The 24,166-nt window shown below is 45.1% G+C and overlaps 1 protein-coding gene across 3 annotated transcripts in view; it reads left to right on the top strand.

Moving 5' to 3' along the window:
• Tln2 (talin 2) overlaps positions 1 to 24,166 on the top strand; it is a 418,592-nt gene that overhangs the window by 249,210 nt on the left and 145,216 nt on the right. For all 3 annotated transcript variants that reach the window (XM_041679349.1, XM_041679351.1, XM_041679350.1), the window contains 7 exons: positions 8,090 to 8,153; positions 9,138 to 9,242; positions 13,314 to 13,469; positions 17,499 to 17,600; positions 18,685 to 18,761; positions 22,140 to 22,320; positions 23,481 to 23,594. In XM_041679349.1, coding sequence (XP_041535283.1) covers positions 8,090 to 8,153; positions 9,138 to 9,242; positions 13,314 to 13,469; positions 17,499 to 17,600; positions 18,685 to 18,761; positions 22,140 to 22,320; positions 23,481 to 23,594 — 799 coding nt within the window. The remainder of the gene's footprint in view (positions 1 to 8,089; positions 8,154 to 9,137; positions 9,243 to 13,313; positions 13,470 to 17,498; positions 17,601 to 18,684; positions 18,762 to 22,139; positions 22,321 to 23,480; positions 23,595 to 24,166) is intronic.

Below are 24,166 nucleotides of genomic sequence, written 5' to 3' on the forward strand. Positions count from 1 at the left end.
GGTTGAGTTAATGAACCCCAGGAGCTTTTGCAATGTGAGGCTTTATGCTATAATATGCATTCAGCAAACTTGAGTCTGAGGTGGCCTTGAACAGTTCCTGTTATGATAGTCCCTATTTCCCAGATAAGTTGTCTGGCCAAGTGCTCCTCTGGGCCCTGTTCTCCACGGCTGGACTGGCTGCCTTCTGTAGGATCCCTGGGGAAATGTGTCCTTCTGTTCTGTGACACTATGTGCCTTGCTAAGGGCACCATGCTTGTGTTCTTTTCATGGATTTCACATTCACAAATTCAACCCTCACACTCGGTCAGTCTCTCAGCTGACCTCTGCTTCCACAGTGACCGCAAATGAACAGGAGAAAGTGGAGGGCAGATTAAGGCGACAAAGACACTGTAAGTCAAGTACGTCACTCGCTTTAGGCTTTCCTAACTACAGCCTTGTTAGCCTCCTTGATGTCGTGTGTTCTGTCACCCAGATTGTGACAGGTGTTCCTTTCCCTTGTTGATAGCCATTTGTACAGCAGTCAGTCTGGCGCTGGTCTGACAGATGTCACTGCAGACTGGTCCTGTTGTCAGCTGCATGCTCACACCAACCAAAATGTCTTGGCCATCCGACCATCTAACAGCTGATGCTAGGTAGTTGTATTGCTTAGGACTTTCTTTTCCTAGGTGAAGCCTGCATCTCTCAATAGTTTGTGTCCCCTTGCTCAGATTCTAAATTAAAACAAACTTGTTATGCCTGGTAGCAATTATTTCTTCTCTTGCATTTGATTTACTTTTTAATTAGACCAGATCTAGTCTAGGTAATGAAGCTTTTTCATTTACTGTAGATACTTAATTGTGCATGTTCTTGTTTCCACTGTATTGGTGAAGATTGCTGAGGAGGTGAGCCCCCCTCTTAATTAAAGCAAACCTTCAGGGCCACACTTCTGATTTGTAGATTGAATGTTGGATGCTAGTTTTGCTTAGGTTATTCCTGGAGACTGACTAGACTTGCGTTAGGAGACCTGGTAACTAACACACACGTTCTCTCTCTCTCTCTCTCTCTCTCTTCTCTCTCTCTCTCTCTGTCTCTCTCTTGTACTTTTTTTTTCTTTTGTTCCATGTAGCCTTCCTCCCTGCTTTTCACCTAAACAATTAAGAGTTTGCAAACTGAACTTGTAAGAGCAAGATGAACAGAGCCACTGGGAATTTCAGCCATGTAATAGGTGAACAAGATGTGAAGAAGTGCGCATAATATTATGATTTTTAAAAAGTTTTTTTTTTCTAGCACTTGTGTTTAATATCAGCACACTCGGGACATTTTCCTGAAAGTGTCTTCTGATTCTCCCGCAAGCTTTTCAGTGATTTCTAGACTCAGCACCACATTAGCAAAGATTCTGATTTAGAATAACAGAAATCAGTGCTAGGCATGCTGGGACGTGCCTGGAATCCCAGCACTTAGGATCATCCCTACAAGTCTGCACGGTAGAGCCAGGTGGTGGCGGTCCACACCTTTTATCCCAGCATTCAGCAGGCAGAGGCAGGTGGATCTCTGTGAGTTCAAGTCCAGTCAGGACTTGTACACAGAGAAACCATGTCTTGGGGCGGGGAGAGGTAAGGTTGCAAGTTGGAGGTCAGCCTGGACCACTTAACAAGTTTTAGGCAAGCCTATATTACATAGCAAGACCCTGTCTCAAGAAAGGAGGGAGGCGGAAAGAAAGGAAAGAAGTAGAAAATGGGCCAGCAAGATGACACAGTAGATAAAGACATGGTCCACAGAAGCCTGACACCTGAATAAAATCATCAGAACTCACATTCCACCCACACATATTCCTAAATATAGCCTGCTCGGTCCATATAATGTTATTTATTTGTATGTATGTTTTTCATGGCTGTTTGGTAAAGCTTTAAAAACAAAATAACAGCGTTGTCCTTTAATTTCCCGAAGACTGGCATATTTATTTATGAAGTTGCAGCAGTGTAGAGAAGACAAAAAGACACCACATACTAATTTTTTGATGATTCCTTAAGTCTACCTTGTCTGCTCTTTAAATTTTATTTTTGATAATTATATGTCTGTGCATGCTTCTATGCTATATGTGGGTGAAAGCGAGGCCAGATAAAGAGGTCCATCTTTTGGAGTTGGGATCCCAGGATCTTGTCAGCCACCTGATGGAAGTGCTGAGATCTGAGCTCCAGACCTCATGATGGAGCGGTCAGTGCTGTTAACACAACATCGTCTCTGTTGCATTAACTGTAGGGTGGTCTGAGTGTGAACTGTTTCTAGTAAGGCGGGGAGACTATGGTCCCGGAGCTGAAGCTGCTGAGAGAGACTGACACAACCCAGGCCAGTTTAAAGAAGAAATAACTCCTAAATCAGCAGCAACGCAAAACATTGTAATCACGACTCCCTCCATGAGCCTTAGAAGCCCGTGGAAAATGTGAAGGAGTGTTGAGTGAAAGCCTCCCATAGGCCTTTAGTGTTGGTGAAGACGAGAGTTACTGATGAGCCTGAGACATTAGGTCATCTGTTATAGGTGGAACTTGTTATAGGTGGAACTTGTTATAGGTGGAACTTGTTATAGGTAGAACTTGAATGGCGGTAACACTAGGAGACGAGTGTGTGAAGTGCTCACTATGTGAATCTTCAACATCTTCAAGTGTCTAAAATTGTTCATAACCAAATTATTGAGGGGGTGCTGATGTGTAAGAGCCTGATGTTCGGTCCCCAGCATTGGCAAAATTCCAGAACATGGAGACTAGGGCTTTAGCTCGTGTGGTAGTGCTTGTCTAGGAGCATAGACTCCTTGCATCCCAGACCCTTAGAGATGGAGGAGGGGGACCAGGGGTCGAGGACATTCTCAGCTACAAAATGTTTATGACTATAAGCAAATGTTTTTTCATAGCATATTTGTTCTTATTTTGTGTGTGTGGATATTTTGCTTGTTTGTGTATATGTTTATCCCAGCACGGTAGCTGAGGAGGGCCAGAAGAGGACATTAGAACCCCCAGGAACTGGAGTTACAGATGGCTGTGAGCTGCCATTCAGGTGCTGGGACTCGAACCCCAGTCCTATGCAAGAGCAGAAAGTGCCTTACTGCTGAGCCATCTCTCTAGCCTCAAGTGATCTTGAAAATAGAAAAGGCACGGAGTGTCACATTTCAGAATGCTTGAAAACACCAGTGACTTCTTAGAGGAAGCAATACATCCCAGAATTTGCCTCTTGTGTTTAAAAACACACCCACAAGGAAAAAAACGAGTATGTTATTATTCATAGCTACAGGGAGCATAGAATATGTTAAAATATTTGTGAGAACTAACTCCAAAAAAGTAGCTCCTATTAGAGATGTCAAGAAGGAACCAGGTTTGATGGCATGCGCCTGTAAACTCGGGACTCAGAAAGGGTCATTCTTGGCTACCTAGTGAGCTTAAGGCTAGCTTGGGCTACATGAGACCCTGTCTTAAAAGGAGGAGCTCAGTGCGTAAGGATTTTTGCTGCACAAGCACAAGGACCTGAGTTCAAATCCCCAGCTACCTTGTGGCTCCCTGAGACAGGAGTATACCTATAGGCTGCCATTCTTGCCCCAGGTTTGTTTAGAGACACTTACTATCAAGGCAATAGGGCACAGAGTGATAGAACGGGACATACCTTTGCATGTGACACAGTTACATACACAAACACTCAATAAATCAAACATGGTACCGTTAACATGGACTTCTTCATGACAGGTTTTCTTAGTTACGGTTTCTATTGCTGTGAAGAAACACCATGACCATGGGAACTCTTATAAAAGAAAACATTTAATTGGGGCTGGCTTACAGTTTCAGAGGTTTAGTCCAAGATCATCATGGTAGAACATGGAGGCATGCAGGCAGACATGGAGCTGGAAAATCATCTGAGAGTTCTGTATCTTGATCTGCAGGCAGCAGGAGTCTGTGTCCCAGTGGCCATACTTGAGCTTCTAAGACCTCAAAGCCTGCCTTCATGGTGACACACTTTCTCCAAGGAGACCACATCTACTCCATAAGGCCACACCTCCTAATCGCGCCACTTCCTCTGGGCAAAGCATTTAAATACATGAGTCTATGGGGGTTTTACCTATTCAAACCACCACACAGGCATATAAATAACGGAGAATAAGCTTTTTATGGTATGAAGTATTTCCCAATTAGCATCACGTTTCAAAAGATAGTTGCTGTAGTCTGGCTCTGAGGTGGGAACCTGTCCTCCTCACACAGGGTGGAGATAGAGTAGGTTACTAGGTGTTCACACCAGCCCCAAAGGTTCTGTGTGTCTGTGTGAAGGTAGTGTCTCTTGGTGGAGGGCGGGCAGGCAGGAAACAGGCAGAGGAAGCCTCTGACCATGGCTACTGGCGCCTCTGCTCCCTGGGCTGTCCTTCCAGTCAAGTATTTACCAAGAGAACAAAGCAATCCCAGAGATGAATCTGGGTTCCGAAAGAATTCCAAGTGAACTTGGAAAATTTCCCCCACAAACTCTAGGTAATTCTATTGTCAACAAGCAAAGCTCTCGGCACAGTAGGAGGCCCGAATCAGTTTTTAAGCTGGTGCCAGTTCAAACAGTACTTCCCCCTCCCCAGCTGGTGTGCTTTTGTGGAATCTTTGCTTTCAGACTGATCGTGCAGGAGACCTTCCAACCTGGGCTTTTCTTCGTCTGTGGCCTGCCCTCGGCACCTCACCATCTCTGTCCCACTGCATTAAGAGTAAACTGTGCTAAGAGACACTTGTCTGCATGAGTGTTTCCCTGTTGCTTATACCTATTTGTGGGTCTCACAGCCCAGAGCTCTCCTCTCAGGGTGGTTAAATGAGGACTAGTGACACCTTTTTTCCATGTCTGTTCCTTGCAGCCTCCAGGCCCTGCTTCCCTGCCTTATGACATTCCAACTCAAGAACACAGCAAACCAGCAAGACCTGGATTAATCCAGCCCTGTGCTGACTCTTGAGTTCCTGGGCAGTGGCCTGGGCTGCCTGGGCTGGCTGTACAAGGGTGTTTGGACTAGTTTGGGATCGCAGAACCACTGCGAGGGTAAAATAAATCTTCAGACCCAATTCCTGCACTTCTTCCAGGCTGCTATGATTAATGGGTCCCTTCCACACTTCAGGGATTGCCCACATGCTAGACTTAACAAGAGGGGTCTTTAGGATGCTGCGAGGCCATCAAGATCATGTAGATGGGACCTCAGGATACTGTCAGGACCCTTGTAAAGATGAGGTATCAAGCTAGTATATTCATCACCTGGATGAGGACTCAGTGTCCCTCCACTCTGTAGGGCGCAACCCTCTCCAGATGACTGAACATAGGGTCACCTTGGTGTCACATGCCCTGGGCTGCAGGACTATGAGACACAAGTTTCTGCTATTTATAAATGTCTCGGGCTATGGTTGCAGATGGGCCCATGTGCCTTTCTCACCCTCATCTTAAGATGGTTACTTTTTGTGGCCGCTCCAGGCATTCCCAGCTCACCCAGGACTTCCTTCAAGCCGTGGTCTTGCCGCAAGCCACCAGAGCTTACCCAGCGCTCTCAGCCACACAGACATTTTGATCTTGAAATCTGGAGTCAAGTCCAAGTCTTTTGGTTTGTAATTTGAGCTGGCTGCCCAGGGCTTGTGGTGCCTCTGCCTCGCTCAGAACCAGGGCTTGCTGGCATATGCCACTGAGCTCGAGCCCCTTAGCAGGTCCTGGGGAGGCTGAAAGTTGACGTACCTAGCAGGTTCCTAGCTGGTGCTGATGCTGCTGATCCAGGGACCACACTCTGCAGTGTCTAGGACACCAGCTAATGATGCTGTTGTTGTTATTTGGTGACTCAACTGTAAAGACTGAAGTGAAAATGAAGCTGGTTTTCTGTGTCCTTTTGGTGGTACTGCTCCGTTCCTGCCACTTCAGGCTCCTGTAGCCTCTGCCAGGGGGACACTTCACATCTCTGTGTGTCCCCTTTCAGCCTTCACTCCTCGTGAATTGGGCACATTCTTGTCAGCAAATGTAAGCTATAACAATCCTCTTTGCTCTTCAGGTGATTTAAAGCCAGTGTGGAGGTGGCTGTTGCCCCTTTGGTGGCAATTCTGGGACATGTGGGGACAGTAAACATTGTCCCCAGCAGTAGCAGCTTCCCTACCCATTCTCAGTGTATTGTCACACCAGGGACTCTTCTGTTGGAATTGCTGGTTCAGGCAGCTTCAATTTTACGTAAGAAAATAGGGTTTTGGTATATGTATGAGAAAATAGGAATCAGCCTTTAAGGAGACCCTGCCCGTTTGATAACATGGATGAACCTGAAGACGTGTAAATGAAATAAGCAAGACGGAGAAATTGAAATGCTGCGTGTGGAGAAGGGAAGTATAACTCATTGACAGTACACCTGCCTGTCATGTGCAAGGCCTGGGTTTGTTCCTCAGATGGAGGGAAGGGGAGAGGAGATGGGGGCCAGGGGAGAGAGAGAAAGCAGATAGAGACAGCAGCAAGATGGAGGGATGATGAAAATCAAAGAGCAGTTTCAGTTCTGTGGACAAATGACTGAAGAGCAAGGGACCCTAGTTAATATGTCTCCTGGAAATCTGCTAAGAAAGAATTTAGCTGCTTCATCCATGACATACACCAACATTATGAGCCGATAGATATACTAGTTTGCTTGTTATGGTAATTCTTTAATATGCCTGTGTCTATCAAATGTATTATATACCTTCAAATATAAACAATAAAAGTAATATTGTAAGTAACCCATAAAAGGAAAGAACTTGAGGTTTAGTGAACATCTGGGTTTGAGACCAGGTCTGGTTTTCTTCCAAATCACTCATCTCTGATTACAGCAGTGTCTGGGCACTTTAAAAAAAAAAAAATCAACTGGTACTGTGTCACCCTACCTGTGTGGTTGGTTCTTCCTTTCCCTTCCCTTCCCCTCCCCTTCCCTCCCTTCCTCTCCACAGGCATTGGAATTCTGATCTCAGTTAATATCATGAGGCTAAAGGGTAGCTTGAAGGTATTGAGTGTGCAGTGGTATAGTCAGTGTCTCTGGAGCCCAAGAAGGAGGATTGAGTTGGAACCAGGCACTGTGACCTTGGGTGACTCATTCCCAATGGGATCCATTCCTCCTAGGGCCTTGGTCAGAAAGTCTCTTCCTAACCCATGTAAAAGTAGAAGAGAACAGACATCTCCACACATGTGTGCCCATACACACATATGGGCATGCACATGCAATCATCACGACATATTAAATGATGATAAATAATAAAATTTAAGTAGTAAGTCAACATTTTGGTTCTTATTTCTTTTGTTTATTCCATCTTAAGGTATATCTCACTAGGGATGTATAGTCAAAGGACTGTTTTCCAAAATTACTTGGAGTTGTTATTTTTCTGATAGCAATAGTGTCAACACAACGTACTTTCTTAAAGTTTGTACCAATGTACTTTAGATTTTTAGCTATTTCTTGGCAATTTCGTTTGTTCCACAATGAAAAAACCCTAAAACAAGCTATTTTGACTAACCTGGTTTCATCTGATCCATTCTTGTTTTCCTTCTTCTTCCTGGGGAAAACATTTTTCATTAGTATTAGATTAGTTTCCCATGATTTCCTTAAAAAATATAATTGTTGGGCTGGAGAGATGGCTCAGTGGTTAAGAGCATTGCCTGCTCTTCCAAAGGTCCTGAGTTCAATTCCCGGCAACCACATGGTGGCTCACAAACCATCTGTAATGAGATCTAGTGCCCTCTTCTGGCCTGCAGACATACACACAGACAGAATATTGTATACATAATAAATAAAAAATATAATTGTTTTTATAATTTTGAAATAAAATGTTTTTACAGTAAAAATACTGTATTCTGTGTCTTGAAAAGGGACGCATGCTGTAGCTGTGTGTGTTGGAAGCGTTTGTCTTTTCACTTGGCAGTGCATGCTGGACCTCCCTCCTTTAAATAAATAAGTTGCCTCCCTCCGGGGGGTGTCTCTCTTAAGTGCATCCTGGGTGCTACCTCCTAGTATCATGTCATGAGATGCTGGGAGTGTTGGTGACCTATCTGAGAGTTTAACCAACAGTCCCTGCTTCTCCACAGAGTGTGGTAAATGCTGTCTCTCCCCTCCCCCTCTCTCCCTCAGTCTAAAGGAATTCCTTCCGAAAGAATACATCAAGCAGAGAGGAGCCGAGAAGCGGATATTTCAGGTATTGGCACTGTACAGAAATTCCTTCTTCCCCTTCCCCTTCGTCCTCATCCATTCTCCGGAGGTACATCTCACACATGGTAGTTTGGTGCCCCGTGCATGTATTCTTCTATAATGAATGATCCGTGAGTCAGGAGGATAGAAGCTGACAGCTCTGCTTTGGACAGATTTATTATCTTAATTCATACTTTCTTGCTAAAGGTTACTTAGCTCTTCTGAGAAAAAAACGTGCATGCATTTAATTTCAAAGGCATTATGCTGGTAACATTGAAACAAGGTGATGGGCCATTAAGCTGCTTTGGGAAAGACACAAAGAACTCCTTTGTCCTGAGATTTGGTTTTTTTTTGAAGCTAGAATTGGGGAGCTTGGGCCTTTTGAAAAATCTCGGATTATTTTTAAAGTCAGTGACTTGTCCATCATAGACAGTCAACAAGAAAAGCCCAGCTATCCACATGACCTTGAAACATTCTGGTGAATCCAAGCTCTCGAGCTTCTCTGACTTTGAAATAGAAATAAAAGCTAAAATATAAATTGTGTGTATATAAAACATTTTTATTCAATATCCTTTCCAAACACAAATAAATCAGACATGTATGTGCCTTGCTCCATAGAAAACACATTCCGAATCAATGGTAGAAGGACACCTGTCTGTCCTGAGAGGGACATCTTTCTTGCTATTGCTTAAAATGTGAACCCTGGGTCCTTTTGGGTATTGGGTCCTCTGAGGATGCAGTTGTCCTTGGGGCAGCTACTCCTGCCATGCTGGATAGGGACATGGGTCCTTGCACTCCACCGTAACCTACGTGGGAAGCCCTGCACTTAAGCCTCCCACAGGCTCAGTGTCTTGAAGGAGCTGGAGAGATCTGATGCAGAAATGTCATCACTCCTGTTCCCTGGGCACCTTACCTGTAGGGACCTCCTCTCACTGAGTCCAGCTGATAGCTGGCTACAGTAACAGTAACACGCCCACTGTTGCTTTTGCAGGAGCATAAAAACTGCGGGGAGATGAGTGAAATAGAAGCCAAGGTCAAATATGTCAAACACGCCCGGTCCCTCCGGACTTATGGAGTGTCCTTTTTCCTGGTGAAGGTGAGTGGCCGGCCGGGGTTGGGGGGCGCGGTTTACCTAAAGCAGATGTGGCATCTGGCCAATCATGACCCAGATCTGCCCGTAGCACATGAACTCCAGGCTAGTGTGTGAGCCTCCTGACAGCTCCGACTGGCTCACGTCCCAAGGGAGCAGTCTTGGTGCTGCTCTTCTGACCTTCTTGGAGGTCAGCTGACTCAAAGCCCTAGAGTCCTCTAGAATAAGTGATCAGGGTTGACCACTGGCAAACAAATTGAATTTGTGTCACATGTCATCCTTAATTTGTCCCAGTCCTGAAACTGACCCTTTGTGAAAAAGAACCAAACTCTTCTCGGTATCTTTTGAGGGCTTGAGGGTCACAGAGTGCTTTGTTCTCTCCTATTCCCTGTTCTGACAATGCTGTGGCCTCCTCTTGTGAGGAAGCTAGATCTGTCTGTCTGTCTGTCTGTCTGCCTGCCTGCCTGCCTGTCTGCCTGCCTGCCTGCCTGGCTGTCTGCCTGGGTCCCTTCCTCCCTCCTTCTCTCCCTCCTTCCCTCCCTCCCTCCCTCCCTCCCTCCCTCCCTCCCTCCCTTCCTCTCTACCTACCTACCTTAAGACAAAAATCTCATTGTTAGGGGTCCTGGCTGACCTTGAACTTGAAGAGGACTGTCTGTCCCCTGAGTACTAGGTGCTAAAGATGGTTTTTGTTGTTTTTGTTTGGTTTGGTTTGGTTTTTTTTTTTTCTTTCTTCAAGACATTGGTTTCTCTCTGGAACTCACTGTGCAGACTAGGATGGCCTTAAATTCAGAGATCCACTTGCTTCTGCCTCCTGAGTGCTGGATTTAAAGGTGTGTGCCACCACACCCAGCCCAGAGATATTTTTGAGCTTAGGCATCTGTTTCCATTGTGTCTTTACCATTTAGTCCCATCCTATTTAAGCAAAGTGTCTTAATTAGGGTTTTGATTGCTATGAAAAGACACCATGACCATGGCAACTCTTACAAATAAAACATTTAATTGAGGTGGTGGCTTAGAGTTTCAGAGGTTTGGTTCATTATTATCATGATGGGGAGTATGTCAGTGTACAGGCAGACTTGGAGCAGACATCTTTGACCAGAAGGCAGCAGGAAGTTAACTGATGACTGAAAAAAGAGACCGCAAAGCCCACCCCACAGTGACACTTCCTCCAAATAGACCACACCTCCTCCAACAGGGCCACACCTCCTATTAGTGCCACTCCCTTTGGGGGCCATTTTCTTTCAAACCACCACACAGATAGTCTCTTCATTTACAAAGGGAAATCTTGATGACAGTGATCTTGTGGAGTCTGGGGTCTGTGAATGATGCATGTTTTAGTGAGCATCGGGACTGCTTTAAGTGCAAGCGCAGGTTCCCAAACATCCCCCAAACATGCATTCTACACGAATGTGAATATACACACCTACTTTACTGAGGACAGTTGTGTAGGTATGTGCACATACCACTGAAAAGTCTTTCTGATAGTACTGAAAGTTTAGCTATAGTAAATAAAATTTTAGTAATAAGGAAAACTGTAGCAATCACAATCATTATCAGCATCTTTTCATGTAACATACCAGACCTCTTAAAATGTTTGTTTGTTGAGCCAGGTATGATGGCTCTAATTTCAGATCTTGGGAAAGAAAGGATGATACAGAGTTTCAGGTCATCCCTGGCTATGTAGTGTGACCTGATTCTCTCCATTATATATAAATTTTATGTTGTTGTGGTAGGATCGTGTATCCTGTAGTTTTTATTTTATATATGCTGAATGATTTACTTCCATAAAATCTTTTTTCCTACAAAGTTTATCTTTATCTGTGTGTGTATTTATCTGTGTGTATGTACATATGTGTGTGTGTGTGTGTGTGTGTGTGTGTGTGTGTGTGTGTGTGTATGTGTACCATGTGCATGAAGTACCTTTGGCAGTCAGGTTAGGATGTCCGGTTCCTTAAAACTGAAGCTATGGGTTAGCTGCCATGTGGGTGCTGGGAACCAAATTCTGTTCTTTTGCAAGAGCAGCAAATGCTGTGAGCCACTGAGCCATCTCTCCGGTCCCACAAAATGATTTTTAAATATTGTAATATGTTTCTTGAATGTGCCATACTTTATTTATATGAAGTTTTCTGTTATTGGAAACTGGGGATCTTTCTAGCCTTTCCCTAAGTCAAACTCCATTTGTATTTCTTGTGACCAAATAATTAAATACACTTAAAAGTTTTATAAAACAAAAAAATTTCTAGAGGCAGGCTGTGTCAAAGTTTTAAGCCTCTGAATGGGTAGGTATTGACATATTCTCTTTTATAAAGGGTTGTCGTTTTTTAAGGTGTGTGTGTGCACGTGCGCAAATGTTAATGTAGTTAGCACCTGTGGAGACCAGAGCCATCAGATTCCCTGGAGCTGAAGTCACAGGTGGCTCTCAGCCGCCTGAGCTGGGTTCCCAGAGGCAGACTCCGGCCCTCTCGAAGAGTCGTGCATGCTCTTCACTGCCCGGCATCTCTGTGGCCTCGGGCTGGACCATTTTTAACTTCCATTAGTTATGAATTAATTTCTTTCATACCTTCTTCAGTTCTGAGAATTAATTTTAGAACACTGTTTGACATAAGTGAAATCTTATTTCCTAAATTTTTGTTGTTAGAAATACTGTCTGTATTATTTTTTGGAAGGTATTTTGTTTGTTCGTTCTTTTGGTTTTGCTGATGTATAAGAACGTTTCAGAGATAGCAAAGGGCAAGTGTCTAGCATATGCTTGGCACATGTCCTGCAAGCATTTATTCTCTGAACCTCCACTTCCTAATCTTTCTTCCCATGAGACTTACTTCTTGTGACTTTCCTCTGTCACTCTGTCTTTGTGTCTCGCCTATCCTGTGTGTTGGAATTCTGTGCTCTCTCTCTCTCTCTCTCTCTCTCTCTCTCTCTCTCTGCCTCTCTTTCTCCCTCTTCCTCTCTCCCTCCCCTCCCTCTCATCTTCCCTCCCTCCCTCCCTCCCTCTCCGTCATCTGTGTGTGTTGTGCTAAAGCGCTTTCTCCTTTCCATTATTCTTATTCAATGTTTTTGCTGGAACAACACTTCTTACCCAGAAGTCTCAAAAATATACCCACCTGGCACACACCTTTAATCCCAGCACTAGGGAGACAGTGGCAGGCAGGTCTCTGTGAGCTCGAGGCCAGCTTGGTCTACAAGAGCTAGTTCCAGGACAGGCTCCAAAGCTACAAAGAAAGCCTGTCTTAGGGGGAAAAAAAATCCACCTGTGTTCTTCCTAAATCATTAACAAATCAAAAGGTTTAGCATAAGTGTGAAGGAAGAATCAATTATTTTAATGGATAACATTATATTTTTAAAGACTATTAAATTAATCATTAATGCTGTTTTTAGAATCACCTGGAGTCCCAGCACTTATGAAGCTGAGACAGGATGCTTACAGTTTGTTCTAGCCCAGCCTGGGCCCTATATCAAAGAAACAAAATTGGGATGGGGGGTGCTCGTTATCCACTATATGCCTGTAAGAAACTGCATAGCACCGCAGCATGTACAGTGAATATACACTGTGACAAATCTTCAAATGCTAGATAACGCCCCAAAAACAACGCCACAAAGACTCAAGACCTGTCGCTGTGCAAAAGCAAGGGCTGGGAGAGGAAGTGGATTGCAGGGATGTATTTAAAGGGAAAGAATCTCTCCCTCTGTAGAAGAAGATCCTAATTGGGCCATTTGGGTTCACTTTAAGGGTTTGAATTATACAGTACACCTCTTTGATTTTTTTTACCCGCCCACATACATCCTGGGATTTCACCTCCCATTCTCTTTCTGGGTGTATCTCCAGTTCAGTCCCTTCTTTCTGACACAGCTTTGGAACAGCCCCTCTGCTGAATAAGTGTTCCTATACAGGAAGCTGCACACTTTTATGAATCTCTCCAGTGTCCCGGTGTCCTCCTGCCCCATCCCTTTTTCTCAGTGAGTTATTCCCCTGGCTTTTCTAAAAGCCATACACGGTTTGTAAACAAACTGCAGGTAAAACACACTAAAAAACCAGTGTATTCTAGAAAGGCTGATGACCCCTGGCTTCCCTCTTTCCAGGAGAAAATGAAGGGCAAGAACAAGCTGGTTCCCCGCCTCTTGGGCATCACCAAGGATTCTGTCATGCGGGTGGATGAGAAGACCAAGGAGGTGCTGCAGGAGTGGCCCCTCACCACAGTCAAGCGCTGGGCAGCTTCACCCAAGAGCTTCACACTGGTAGGGACAGCAAGACCCCGAGGGGACTGAAATATGTGGTCCTAGGTAATACTGGAGGGCAGCCTGTGGGTACAGCTGGTCTTAAAGGGCTAGCATAGAGGGAGAAGGTGGTGCAGTCTATGGGCGTACAGGGCACTGGAGCAGAAGTAAGGGGCTGAGCAGCTCTGGGATCCTCCGTGTACCACCTCTCTCATGTCCTATCCAAGTCTTCTCGGAGTTCATTGACTGCAAGGTGAACTTGTAACCCTCAGGCTTATGTGTGAGTCCTCCTCAGAACTGCACTGTTGTGCTGAGGAGCCCAGCTGCCTAGAAAGAATACAGGCTGTGTGTAAACATTGTAGAAATCTGGGGTATTACTAAAACTCTACGATGTCACTTCCTAGCTTCGTGACCTTGTTCAAGTTACCTTTTCTCTCTGAGCCCTGATTTCCCCAGCTTAAATTGGGATAGTAGTGACTGCTTTACAGTGTCTAGCATTGGGTGAGATGATAAAACAGTATGAAGTTCATAGAAAGTAGTTGGCTGTTCCAGGCTTTCTGACCTCTACTCTGTCTCTCAACTTCAAAAATTGCTCTTAGCAGAATATAACTATGTAGCCATCTGGGGGCACATTTACATGTGAATCTTAAAAATGCAAGTAGCTTGCCAAGCAAGTTGAACAAGAAGAAAAGTAAAACAGTACTGGAAGTTGTTAACTGCAGACATGTAGATATTGTAAAATAAGACATTTTAAAAAGTATAAAGGAGTTTGGAAGGAATGATTGGTTACTGTTCTTGTTTCTTTTCTGATGCTCTGATAAAATAACCTTGACCAAAAGCAACTTCAGTCCATTGTTGCAGGCAAGTCCAGGCAGGGACTTAAAGCAAGACATCCAGAGGCAAGAGCAGAGAGAGAATTAACACAATAAACACGTGGAGCCTTAATTACTTGCTCTTGATAGTTGCTTCCTCTCTCATACTGTTGGGGAACTTCTCTGTTTAGGGAATGGTACTGCCCACAATGGACTGGGGCTTCCTGTATCAATTAACAATCAAGACAGTTTCCCCACTGACCAATTCAATCTTGATGACTTCCCAGTTGAAACTGTGTCAGGTTGGCAGTTAAAACATATTTGGGGATAGAGAGACTTGCCGAGAACCCAGGTTCAATTCCCAGCACCCACGTGGTTGTTCACAAGCGTGGGTAACTACAGTTCTGGAAGATCTGATGCCTTCTTTTGAATGTCATGGGCACAAAGCATTCACGTGGTACACATGCGTACATGCAGGCTAACCTCACACACACAGTAACATGAATAAATCTTGGAAAATGTTTAAAACAAAATAAATAAAAAACAAAATAGCAGAGTCACATAATCTGATCATAGATTGATAGGCCCCGATGAGTCTCACCTTCTGTAGTCAGCTGTGGCTGGATGGGCTGCACAGACCCCCAAACATAGACGCTTGTTCTCAGAGAGCTGTGTCCTCTTCTTTCATTGTGGGAAATCATGGAGTATTTCTGAGTTTTAAAATTGGTATACATATAAGCATGATATTTAGGCATACTAGAATAAATCTCTTTAAGACTTCGGAGTGGCACTTCAGGGAAAGTCATTTGAATTGTAACATTTGTGATCGTTACCTGGGTTAAGTGTGGTGCCTCTGCTCCTGTTAACTGCTAGAAAAACCTAAGCCGCTTCATGAGTAGCAACCACTCCAGGGTGGCTTTCAAGTCTTTAATTATAACTGTGATTTTTTTCTATTGTATCAATAAAGATGATTTATATTTTAAGAAAAAGGAAGGCAGGAATAGGTAAGTTGGAGACAATTATATTTGTTATATCTCTTTCAATACCGTTGGTCTTTCCAAAGAATTCTAAGTACTTAAAAATATTATTTTATTTAAAAAATGGAATATATTTTTAACAAGCTATTTAATAGCCTCACCCCAAAGAGAGAATGTATACTGATATTTTCACCATGGTGTAAAGTTAGGTAAAGACTTCTCATATGGAGTTCCTTCTGCCTACTCTCAGCTTTTTTTAATGTCCCAGTTTTTGGTGCTTTCCTGCTGACTCTCTGTGATTGATTTCTGCTTTGGTTCTCTCGTGGTCAGTTGTTTGGAGATCTCCCTGTTGTCTTTCTACTATTGATTTTCTGTTGGATTCCATTATGGTCAGAGAACTTGCTGAAAAGGCATATAGAGTTTTGTTTTGTTTTGTTTTGTTTTCCCCTTTAAGATACTATTTTATGTATATAGATGCTTGCCTGCTGTGGACTATTAGCTATGTAAAGGTGTGTTACATTTGCTTATTCTGCATTTGTTTAACAATGTGAAGATGTATTACATTTGTTTATGCTGCATTTGTGTAGTTATGTAAAGATGTGTTGCTGTTTTACCTTACCTGTCTAAGACGCTTGATTGGTCTACCAAAAAGGCCAATAGGTAGGCAGTAGAGGGATAGGCGGGCCTGACAGGCAGCAAGAATAAGTAGGAGGAGGAATCTAGGCTCAAGGACAGAAGAGAGAACAAGAGACAAAGAGGGGGAGACCAGGGCTAGCCAGCCAGGCAGAGTAGGACATATAGAACGAAAGAAAGGTAAAACCCAAAGGCAAAACATAGATGAAGAGAAAGAGATTAAATTAAGTTATAAGAGTTAGTGAGACAGGAATATGATAAAGCTGATCATTCATAATTAATAATAAGTCTTCGTGTCATGATTGGGAGCTGGTGGTGGCCCAAAAGAAAGCCTGCTACCCTTGCCTGCATATGATTGTGCACCTTATATGTGCCTGATACTCACCCTGGCCAGAAGAGGGCACTAGATACCCCGGAATCACAGATGGGTGTTCCTGTGGGTGCTGCAAACCCAACCCAGGTTCTCTGCAAGAGTAGCAAGTGCTCCTAACCACCGAGGCAGCTCTCTAGCCCTTACCTGTGTTTATTTGTTTGTTTGGGGACAGGTACTCACTATGTGGTTTTGGGTGGTCAGGAACTCATTAGTGGACCAGATTCACAGCCTCTGCCTCTCAAGTGCTGGGAGTTGGTGTGAACCACCCGCCCAGCTCACCTTATCTTTCTAATACAGTCTGGATGTGCTGGCTCTCTCTGAGGGCAGAAGGCACTTCTCCATAGTACTTACTATTGTTCGGTGACCTTGATGGGAAGAAGCAGAAGCCAAATGAGGCCTGTGACACTAAGTGGACAGTGGGGCCACACAGAAATTCACTGTGTTTACTGTTGAAATAAAGTGAACCTTCTCACCTGCCTGGCATGTCTGAGGCCACAGCTCTTCAGCTGCTCGTGAGCTCCACCCCCGTTGGGCTGCATCTCCTGTCTTGCACTCTTGTGGGTTCCACTCTCCTGGTCCCCTGGAAAGAGTAGGCTTTTCAAGAACGGCTAGTACATGCTGAGGTATGCAGGCCTCTCAGTTCTCTGCTTGACGATGAGTGGGTTGCAAAAGAAAGCCCGAGAACTCACCACCTTAGATCCCCTTTAGTCCTAAGGCTCCAGTCCTGTCTATCTACCTTTACAGTTTCTGGAGCCCCTTCCCCCTTTTTATATTGACATTTACTTAGGTGGAGGGCACACGGCACACAGAGGTAAGAAGACAACTTGCCAAAGTCAATTCTGTTCTTCCACCGTATGGGTTCTAGTGAATGAATTCAGGTCCTGAGGCTTGGCAAGTCCCCAGCTTGTTTGTTTGTTTGTTTGTTTCAGAGTCAGTTTCAAGACAGGGTTTCTCTGTAGCTTTTGAGGTTGTCCTGGAACTAGCTCTTGTAGACCAGGCTGGCCTTTAACTCACAGAGGTCCACCTGCCTCTGTCTCCCAAGTGCTGGGATTAAAGGCATGCACCACCACTGCCCAGTTTTTTTTGTATTTGTTTTAATACTCACTGTTGAATAAGCTTTTAGAGTTGACTTTTCCTTTGATCAGAGAGCAGTGAAAAGCGAGCCGTGTCCCAGAACTTTACGGCTGCTCTCCGAGGCCTCAAGATGGCTGCTATATCTAATGCAGCTGTGTTTCTCCTACTGCTGCTTTTCTAGGATTTTGGGGAGTACCAGGAAAGCTACTACTCAGTACAAACCACAGAGGGGGAGCAGATTTCCCAGCTGATTGCAGGATACATCGACATCATCCTCAAAAAGGTATGCTGTGTTGGCAAAGCCCAAGAAGATCAAGGCTCGATGATGGAGCCAGGTTAAGTGAAATTTTTATTTGAAGTGTTCGGTTGACAGACTGAGTTTTCGGCATTAAGACTGCTTGTGTGTGAGATCTCTGACCTTGAATCCCCTGAGCATGTCTAGTTTTGCCGTAGTGTGTATTTGTATCTGCTACTGCTGGATAAGGAGCAGTGGTCTATGTTCTAGTTTGATTTCTCTTGCTGAGACGAGACAGTCTGACAAAAGCAACATAAAGGAGGAAAAGGGTTTATCTGGCTTCCACTTCCATGCCACAGTCTGTCCTGGACAGCATGGGTAGGAACCCTAGTAGGAGCTTGAAATTGGGCCCACTTGCTGTCCTGTATAAGCAGCATACCCTCCAACCAGGCGCTCACAGCCGAGGAAGGAGAGCAGAAACCATGGAAAGATGCAGCTGATGGCTCGTGCTCTGCCAGCTTCCTCGTGCAGTCCAGGAAATGGGACCACCCAAAGCCGGTTGGGCCCTCCTAAGTCAGTTAACAATCACAGCACTCTCCTACAGACATACCCACGGGTCAGATTGTCCAGGGCAGTCCTCAAGCTGAATCAAGCTGATAGTGAAAGCTGCTTGGGATGGTCTCTCCTGGTTCCTCGCTGTTTCTCTCTAGAAAGCTTTTGGCTTTCCTGACTTTGTAGAAACTGAAAGTGTTCATTGTAGTTTTCCTGAGTTTTTGTTCTTGCCCAACATAATGACACCATGCGCCATTGTAGTATATAGAGATGCAGACGTTTTAAGGCTTCCCAATACAACCCATCCAAACAGCCATATTCTGATAGAGTGTTTTTAAGTGTGCCTGACTTCTTTCTGTGTAAGCAGTGATAAACAAGGCTTGATATATTTATATGTCAGGTCACGGGTTTCTGCTTTATTTTCATTGGCATCGTGCTTTTGTTCTTTGCTTGTTAACTCTCCGGTGCACAGAATTTGCAGTAAACTTGAGTATTCTGTTTGTGTCCCCTCACAAGCTCTTTCTGGTGGTCCTGTGCTAAGATTTGCTGATGTTCCTTGTTGTGTCTGTTTTGCCTCCAGAAACAAAGCAAAGATAGATTTGGGCTGGAAGGGGATGAGGAATCAACCATGTTAGAAGAGTCAGTTTCCCCAAAAAAGTAAGTATCCAGGGTACCAGGGATCTGCCTCCTCCTGCGGCGAGGTGGTGATGGGATAGGCAAGGCTTGCTTTTCAGTTATGGCCCCTAGGTGAGCAGTGTGTGTCATGCAGCTGTCCTGTGTGGGCGCTGAGCAGTGCATGGGGACACCGTGCAAGGCATGGTGTCCACCTCCATCTTCAGCAGCAGCCGGTTTTCCTGGGTTATAGTCTGCATTTGAGATATAAATTTCATGGATTGGGTTCTTCCCTCAAGACCTGTAACTTGCCTTCTGTTTGATTCTGTTCTGGGATCTCAGAGGCTTGCCAGTCCATGTGAGGCACTAATGATAGGCCACACTGCTCTCACAGGCTGGGAGGCAGCAAGGAGACAGGGCTAACCGTTTGCTCTTGGAGCTGGAGAGATGGCTCAGCTCTTAAGAGCACCAGCTGCTTTTACAGAGGACCCAGGTTTGGTTCCCACATGGCAACTTTACAACTGCCTGTAACCCCAGTACCAGGAGACTCTGTCACTGGGCTTCCATGGGCACTGCATGCAAGGGGTACACTAGCATGTATGCAGGCAACACACTCATACATGTAAAATAATACAATTAAAAAAATTTTTTTTTCCTCATAGGAACTATGCCCAGAGCAGATCTGGGGTCTGTTCTTTGATTTTTCTACCTTCAGGAGTCTGTATAAGTCAGGAATAACAATAGTATCACTTCGTTATATTTGGTTTTGATGACAGAATCACAAATAATGCACACAAAACATGCACATATTGTTTGTTTGCTAATGTAAAGATTATTGCGATTTCAAATTCAAAACTTGGTGAAGCATTTTTTCTAATTTTTCTTTATCAATAAAAACTCATTGGGGTAAGAACCTGAATGATCAGAGAAGCAGCGGCGGCAGAAAAGCAACTGGGCACCTCCTCTCTCTTGTTCCTCCATCCAAATAGGCCGAGACCCTCTCTAAGCCCCACCCTACTTCTTCCTGTGTCTGTCTATCTGTCCTCAGTCCTCAGAAACCTCTGTGGTTAATTTTGGTCAGCTAGTAGCTAGCTCTGCCCTCTGATTCAAAACAGATTTTATTAGCATCCTCAGGGGTGTCAAAATATCACATAACTTGGGGCTGGGAAAACAGTTCAGCTGTTAAGAATGCTTGCTCCTCTCACAGAGGACCAGAGTTTGGTTCCCAGCACCCACACTGGCTGCTCGCAACCACACAGAATTCCATCTCTAGGGGATCTGACTCCCTCTTTTGGCCTCTCCAGGCACCTGCACGTACCCCCCTCCCCAGACATACACACACGCACACACATAACATTTTTAAAAATTGTGTGATTAAGAACTCTTAGCTCAATTTATTAATGACAGAATGGATTTAATAAAAATAAGAAATATCTAGTACGTGATACTAGCTGAGGAAGCCACATAGACACCCTTAGGTTAAATAGAACTTTGTGATAACTGCTCTTATCTTCATTTTTATTCTGTGTGTCAGCATGCTGTCTCATTTGATCCCAACATAGTTCCTTATGTAAGAGTAAGGCCCATGTTGCCACCCAAAATTTGTTTCCTCTAAGAACACAGGTGGGAATTAGACTGACCATGGCATATTTCAAGGCTGGTGTGTGTTATGCAAGCCTTGTTTCCTTCATCCTGGAATGACTAATGTCCAGCAGATGTAGTAAGTCAGTGCTCCCTGTCAGAGTGAGGTGTTCGTTTGACAGCATCTGTAGCACTTATGTATCCCACAGGAAGAGTCCTGTCAGTGTGGGTGTGCAGAGCGCCAGGGCCCCGCCTGTCTGGGATTCCCTCTACTACTAGTGCATCGTGGGTTTAAGTCCACATGAGCAGGAAGAATGGTCCAGGAGCTCTGATCCTGAGACCTTCCATGTCTTCACATATGGTTCTGGCTGAGGTACAAGAAAGGAACCTCCAGGCCTCCCTCCCTGGTGCCATCTATTCTGAACTCGTATAAACATATGTTCTATATTTATTTTCTATAATTTTGAACAGATATGTTATTTACTTCAATCAGATTCACCCCACATTACCTTCTTCCTCCCGCCTTGTGTTCCCTCTGACCCCTTCTTTCCTCAATGGATCCCACATCCTCTTGATTCTTTGTTTAGTGACCTAGTAAGTTGGATTAGGATTATTTACATAAGCGTGGATGTGGAAAGCATGAAGAACTTACTAGTGTCTACACCACCAAAGAAAAATGACTTCCCTGCCCTGAACAAAAATCAACTCCCATGGGCTCCTCAGCTAGTGCTGGGGCCTCATCAGACCCACTCCGTGCTAGAAGGCTGTGGAGCTTGTTATTTGCAGCTAGTGTTCAGGTAGCCGTGCCTGCTGTGACTCAAGAGTCTAGCAACCACATCCCATTCAGTAGAGCGTTTGCTGCCCTCCTCCCATCCGCTGGCTCCTTTGCATTCGTTCTGCCTCCTCCACACATTCTCTGAACCTTGACCCCACCCCCTCCCCCCAACAAGGGCCAAGGTTATACAGAAGTTCTGTTTAGGGTTGAACACTCAATGGTGATTGTTCTCCACACTTTGACCTCTTAGGACTCTTCATTAACCACCGCCCACCTCTGCTCACATTTTTGACTCTCTCCGCTTTTCTATAACTTGGTTAACAGTGATGGTCTGAGGTCGTCCCCACCTCTTGATATAAAATCTCTCTTCCCTCTTCACCTCTACAGGCATACCTGGGTTCCCCAGACCCCTGCACCCCTTGTGGCTTCCTCACTGGGTTCCTGAGAAACTGCCTTCCGTCTAGCTCCTTACTCACACATGTGCAAAGTCCTTTGCTCATTTACCACTCATTCTAAACACCTTAAGGTGGTGTGTGTGTGTGTATGTGTGCGCGTGCGTGCAAAAATCCTAACCTCTGGTTGGAGTCTTTTGGAAAAGTTGCAAGAGTCTCCCAAGCCTCTGTGGTCACTAGACTTGAACTCATGAGAGGTTTTCCTTAAATTTATTTGCACATTTTCCCCATCAAGCTAAGGGTGGATACCATCTATTGTTCCCTAGACTAAAAGCCTATTGAAAATTTTCTTTCGGTATGACTGACCAATTGTTAGATTAGAGTATTACAACCTTCCCTCAGAATGTCATTGTGGTAGGACTGTCATTTGTCTGGAGAACAAACCAACTGTATGATACTAAAACACTACCCACTGGAGACACTGACCCTGGTCCTGAAGGGATTCGTCTCGGTTGCTCCCACTGAACATCGTGGTGCCGTTCTTCATTCCCCGCCTACTGTGTGCTTTTGAAGTGGCCTCCACAACCTAGGGCAGTGCACATCCTCGGTGTCTTCCCGCGGTACCGTACTGCACATGGGTGCCTACTTCGCACTGACCAGCCATCTCCTCCACAGGTCTACCATCTTGCAGCAGCAGTTCAACCGGACTGGGAAAGCGGAACACGGCTCAGTGGCGTTGCCAGCTGTCATGCGCTCTGGCTCCAGCGGGCCTGAGACTTTCAATGTTGGTAGCATGCCCTCGCCACAGCAGCAAGTCATGGTTGGACAGATGCACCGAGGACACATGCCTCCGCTGGTGAGAGTGCCCGATTATTCATCTGTTAACCGCTGGGCCGTCAGAGATGGCGACAGGTTCTATGTGGGAACCCTGTGCCTCTCATCTGAGCCACAAGTCATCAACTGTGCATGCCTGTAATTGCATGGCTAATTGTTTCTTTCTAGAATCGGTGGCTAGAGAGCGAGGGAGCTTGTCTTTAGATATGTTTCTCACTGCAATTTACAAAACACCTGACCAAAGCAAGTCATGGGAAGAAGTGTATATTTTGGCTAACGTTTTGAGTGCAGTCCATTGTGTGAAGAAGGGATTGGCAAGCGTACGAGGCTGCTGACCACACTGTGAATCACATTCGGAAGCAGGGGAGGGGCATGCTGGTGCTCATAGTCCAGGAGCCCAACCTGTGGACTAATGCCACCCACATTTAGACTGTAGCTTCTCACCTCAGTTCACACAAGCTAGAAATTGGTCTATGCTCAAAGACCTGCCCAGGGGCTTGTTTCCAAGGTGATTCTTAATCTATTCAAGTTGGCAATAAAGGTTAACCATCATGAACCTCTTGGTGCCGTAGAAACAAAGCTGATTGGCCCTGAGACCCTCGAAAAGTATGGGAAATGGGCAGGTCATCCATGATCTCCCTTTGCAACCTAATCTTGCTGAATCTTTTCTAATTCATCTGATTCACTATCGCCCAGACCTGGGAACCCCTTGGGAATCCCCTTGCTATTGGGCTGGTTCTGAGAACTCGTGAATGTCAAAGCTTGGAAATCATTCAGCTGTAAAAGCGTCTTGGCTCTGAGTTTGGGCAGAGTCCTAAGGATGTTCAAGAATCCATCTTATGAAGCTGTCATCTATGTTCTGTGCATGAGAGCTTTTATCCACAGTACTCAGATCAGCTGTACCCCCTGAACTCCCCTGTGAAGATGCTCGTCAGCCTTCTTGTCTGCTAATTAAGCCCTCCACACCCTTCTGATTATAAGCCCTTCACTGCAATCACCTTCGCTTTGTGTTCTATTAATATAATGCGCTATTTCTAGCCCTCAGGTTGAAATGGGAGCTAGTTCAGGTGCGTAATGAGATGTGCTCTCGACTGAGGAGGTTTAGTTTTGTTCTGGTTTGCAAGGGGACCCTGTTCAATCCCCAGATTCTGCTCACCCCCTTGTGCTCATCCGCCTTTGCAGACGTCGGCACAGCAAGCCCTTATGGGGACCATCAACACAAGCATGCACGCTGTCCAGCAGGCTCAGGATGACCTCAGCGAGCTCGACTCACTGCCACCTCTCGGACAAGATATGGTAAATATCCATCAATGCTTCTTATCCCGTGTCTCTGTCTTGACTCGGAGTAAGGCAACGTGGTCTGTCTGGGTTCCACTGGATGACGCTGTCTGCAGCTAGCTGGTAACGAAATCTGTGTGTCTTGGTATACATTGGGTCTTTGATTCTCTCTGTTGTGCTAAGTATATACCCGGGAGTCCATTGATCCCAACTCCTCTCTTCACTGGCTGTGTGAATCTGGGCATCTCACCCACGCAAGCTTTCCCCGTCATCTGTGATCAGGGATAATGGGAGGAGGTGATGATCCAATTCTTAGCATTCACTTAGCATCTAATAAACGCTCAACTCAGGTAGCTGGCTTTGTCATTTTAAATACTGCCAGCAGCTCTCAGATCTCAGTACACAATGGCATCTCACGGATGGCTTGTTAGACCCTACCTCAGGGCCCTGGCAATCATCTTCGCTTATGTTCTGCTCTTCGCATGTGGTTTTGATCTAGTGGGTATGGGGTGGGGCCTACCAATGTGTGTTCCCAACACATTCCTGGGGATACTGGCTGAGTACAGTGTTTTGTCGAGCCCTGGCTTGGC

Source organism: Microtus oregoni, unplaced genomic scaffold (genome assembly GCF_018167655.1).
Source record: "Microtus oregoni isolate MIOR12 unplaced genomic scaffold, Mior012 000032F_ref0000030, whole genome shotgun sequence".
Taxonomy (NCBI): domain Eukaryota; kingdom Metazoa; phylum Chordata; class Mammalia; order Rodentia; family Cricetidae; genus Microtus; species Microtus oregoni.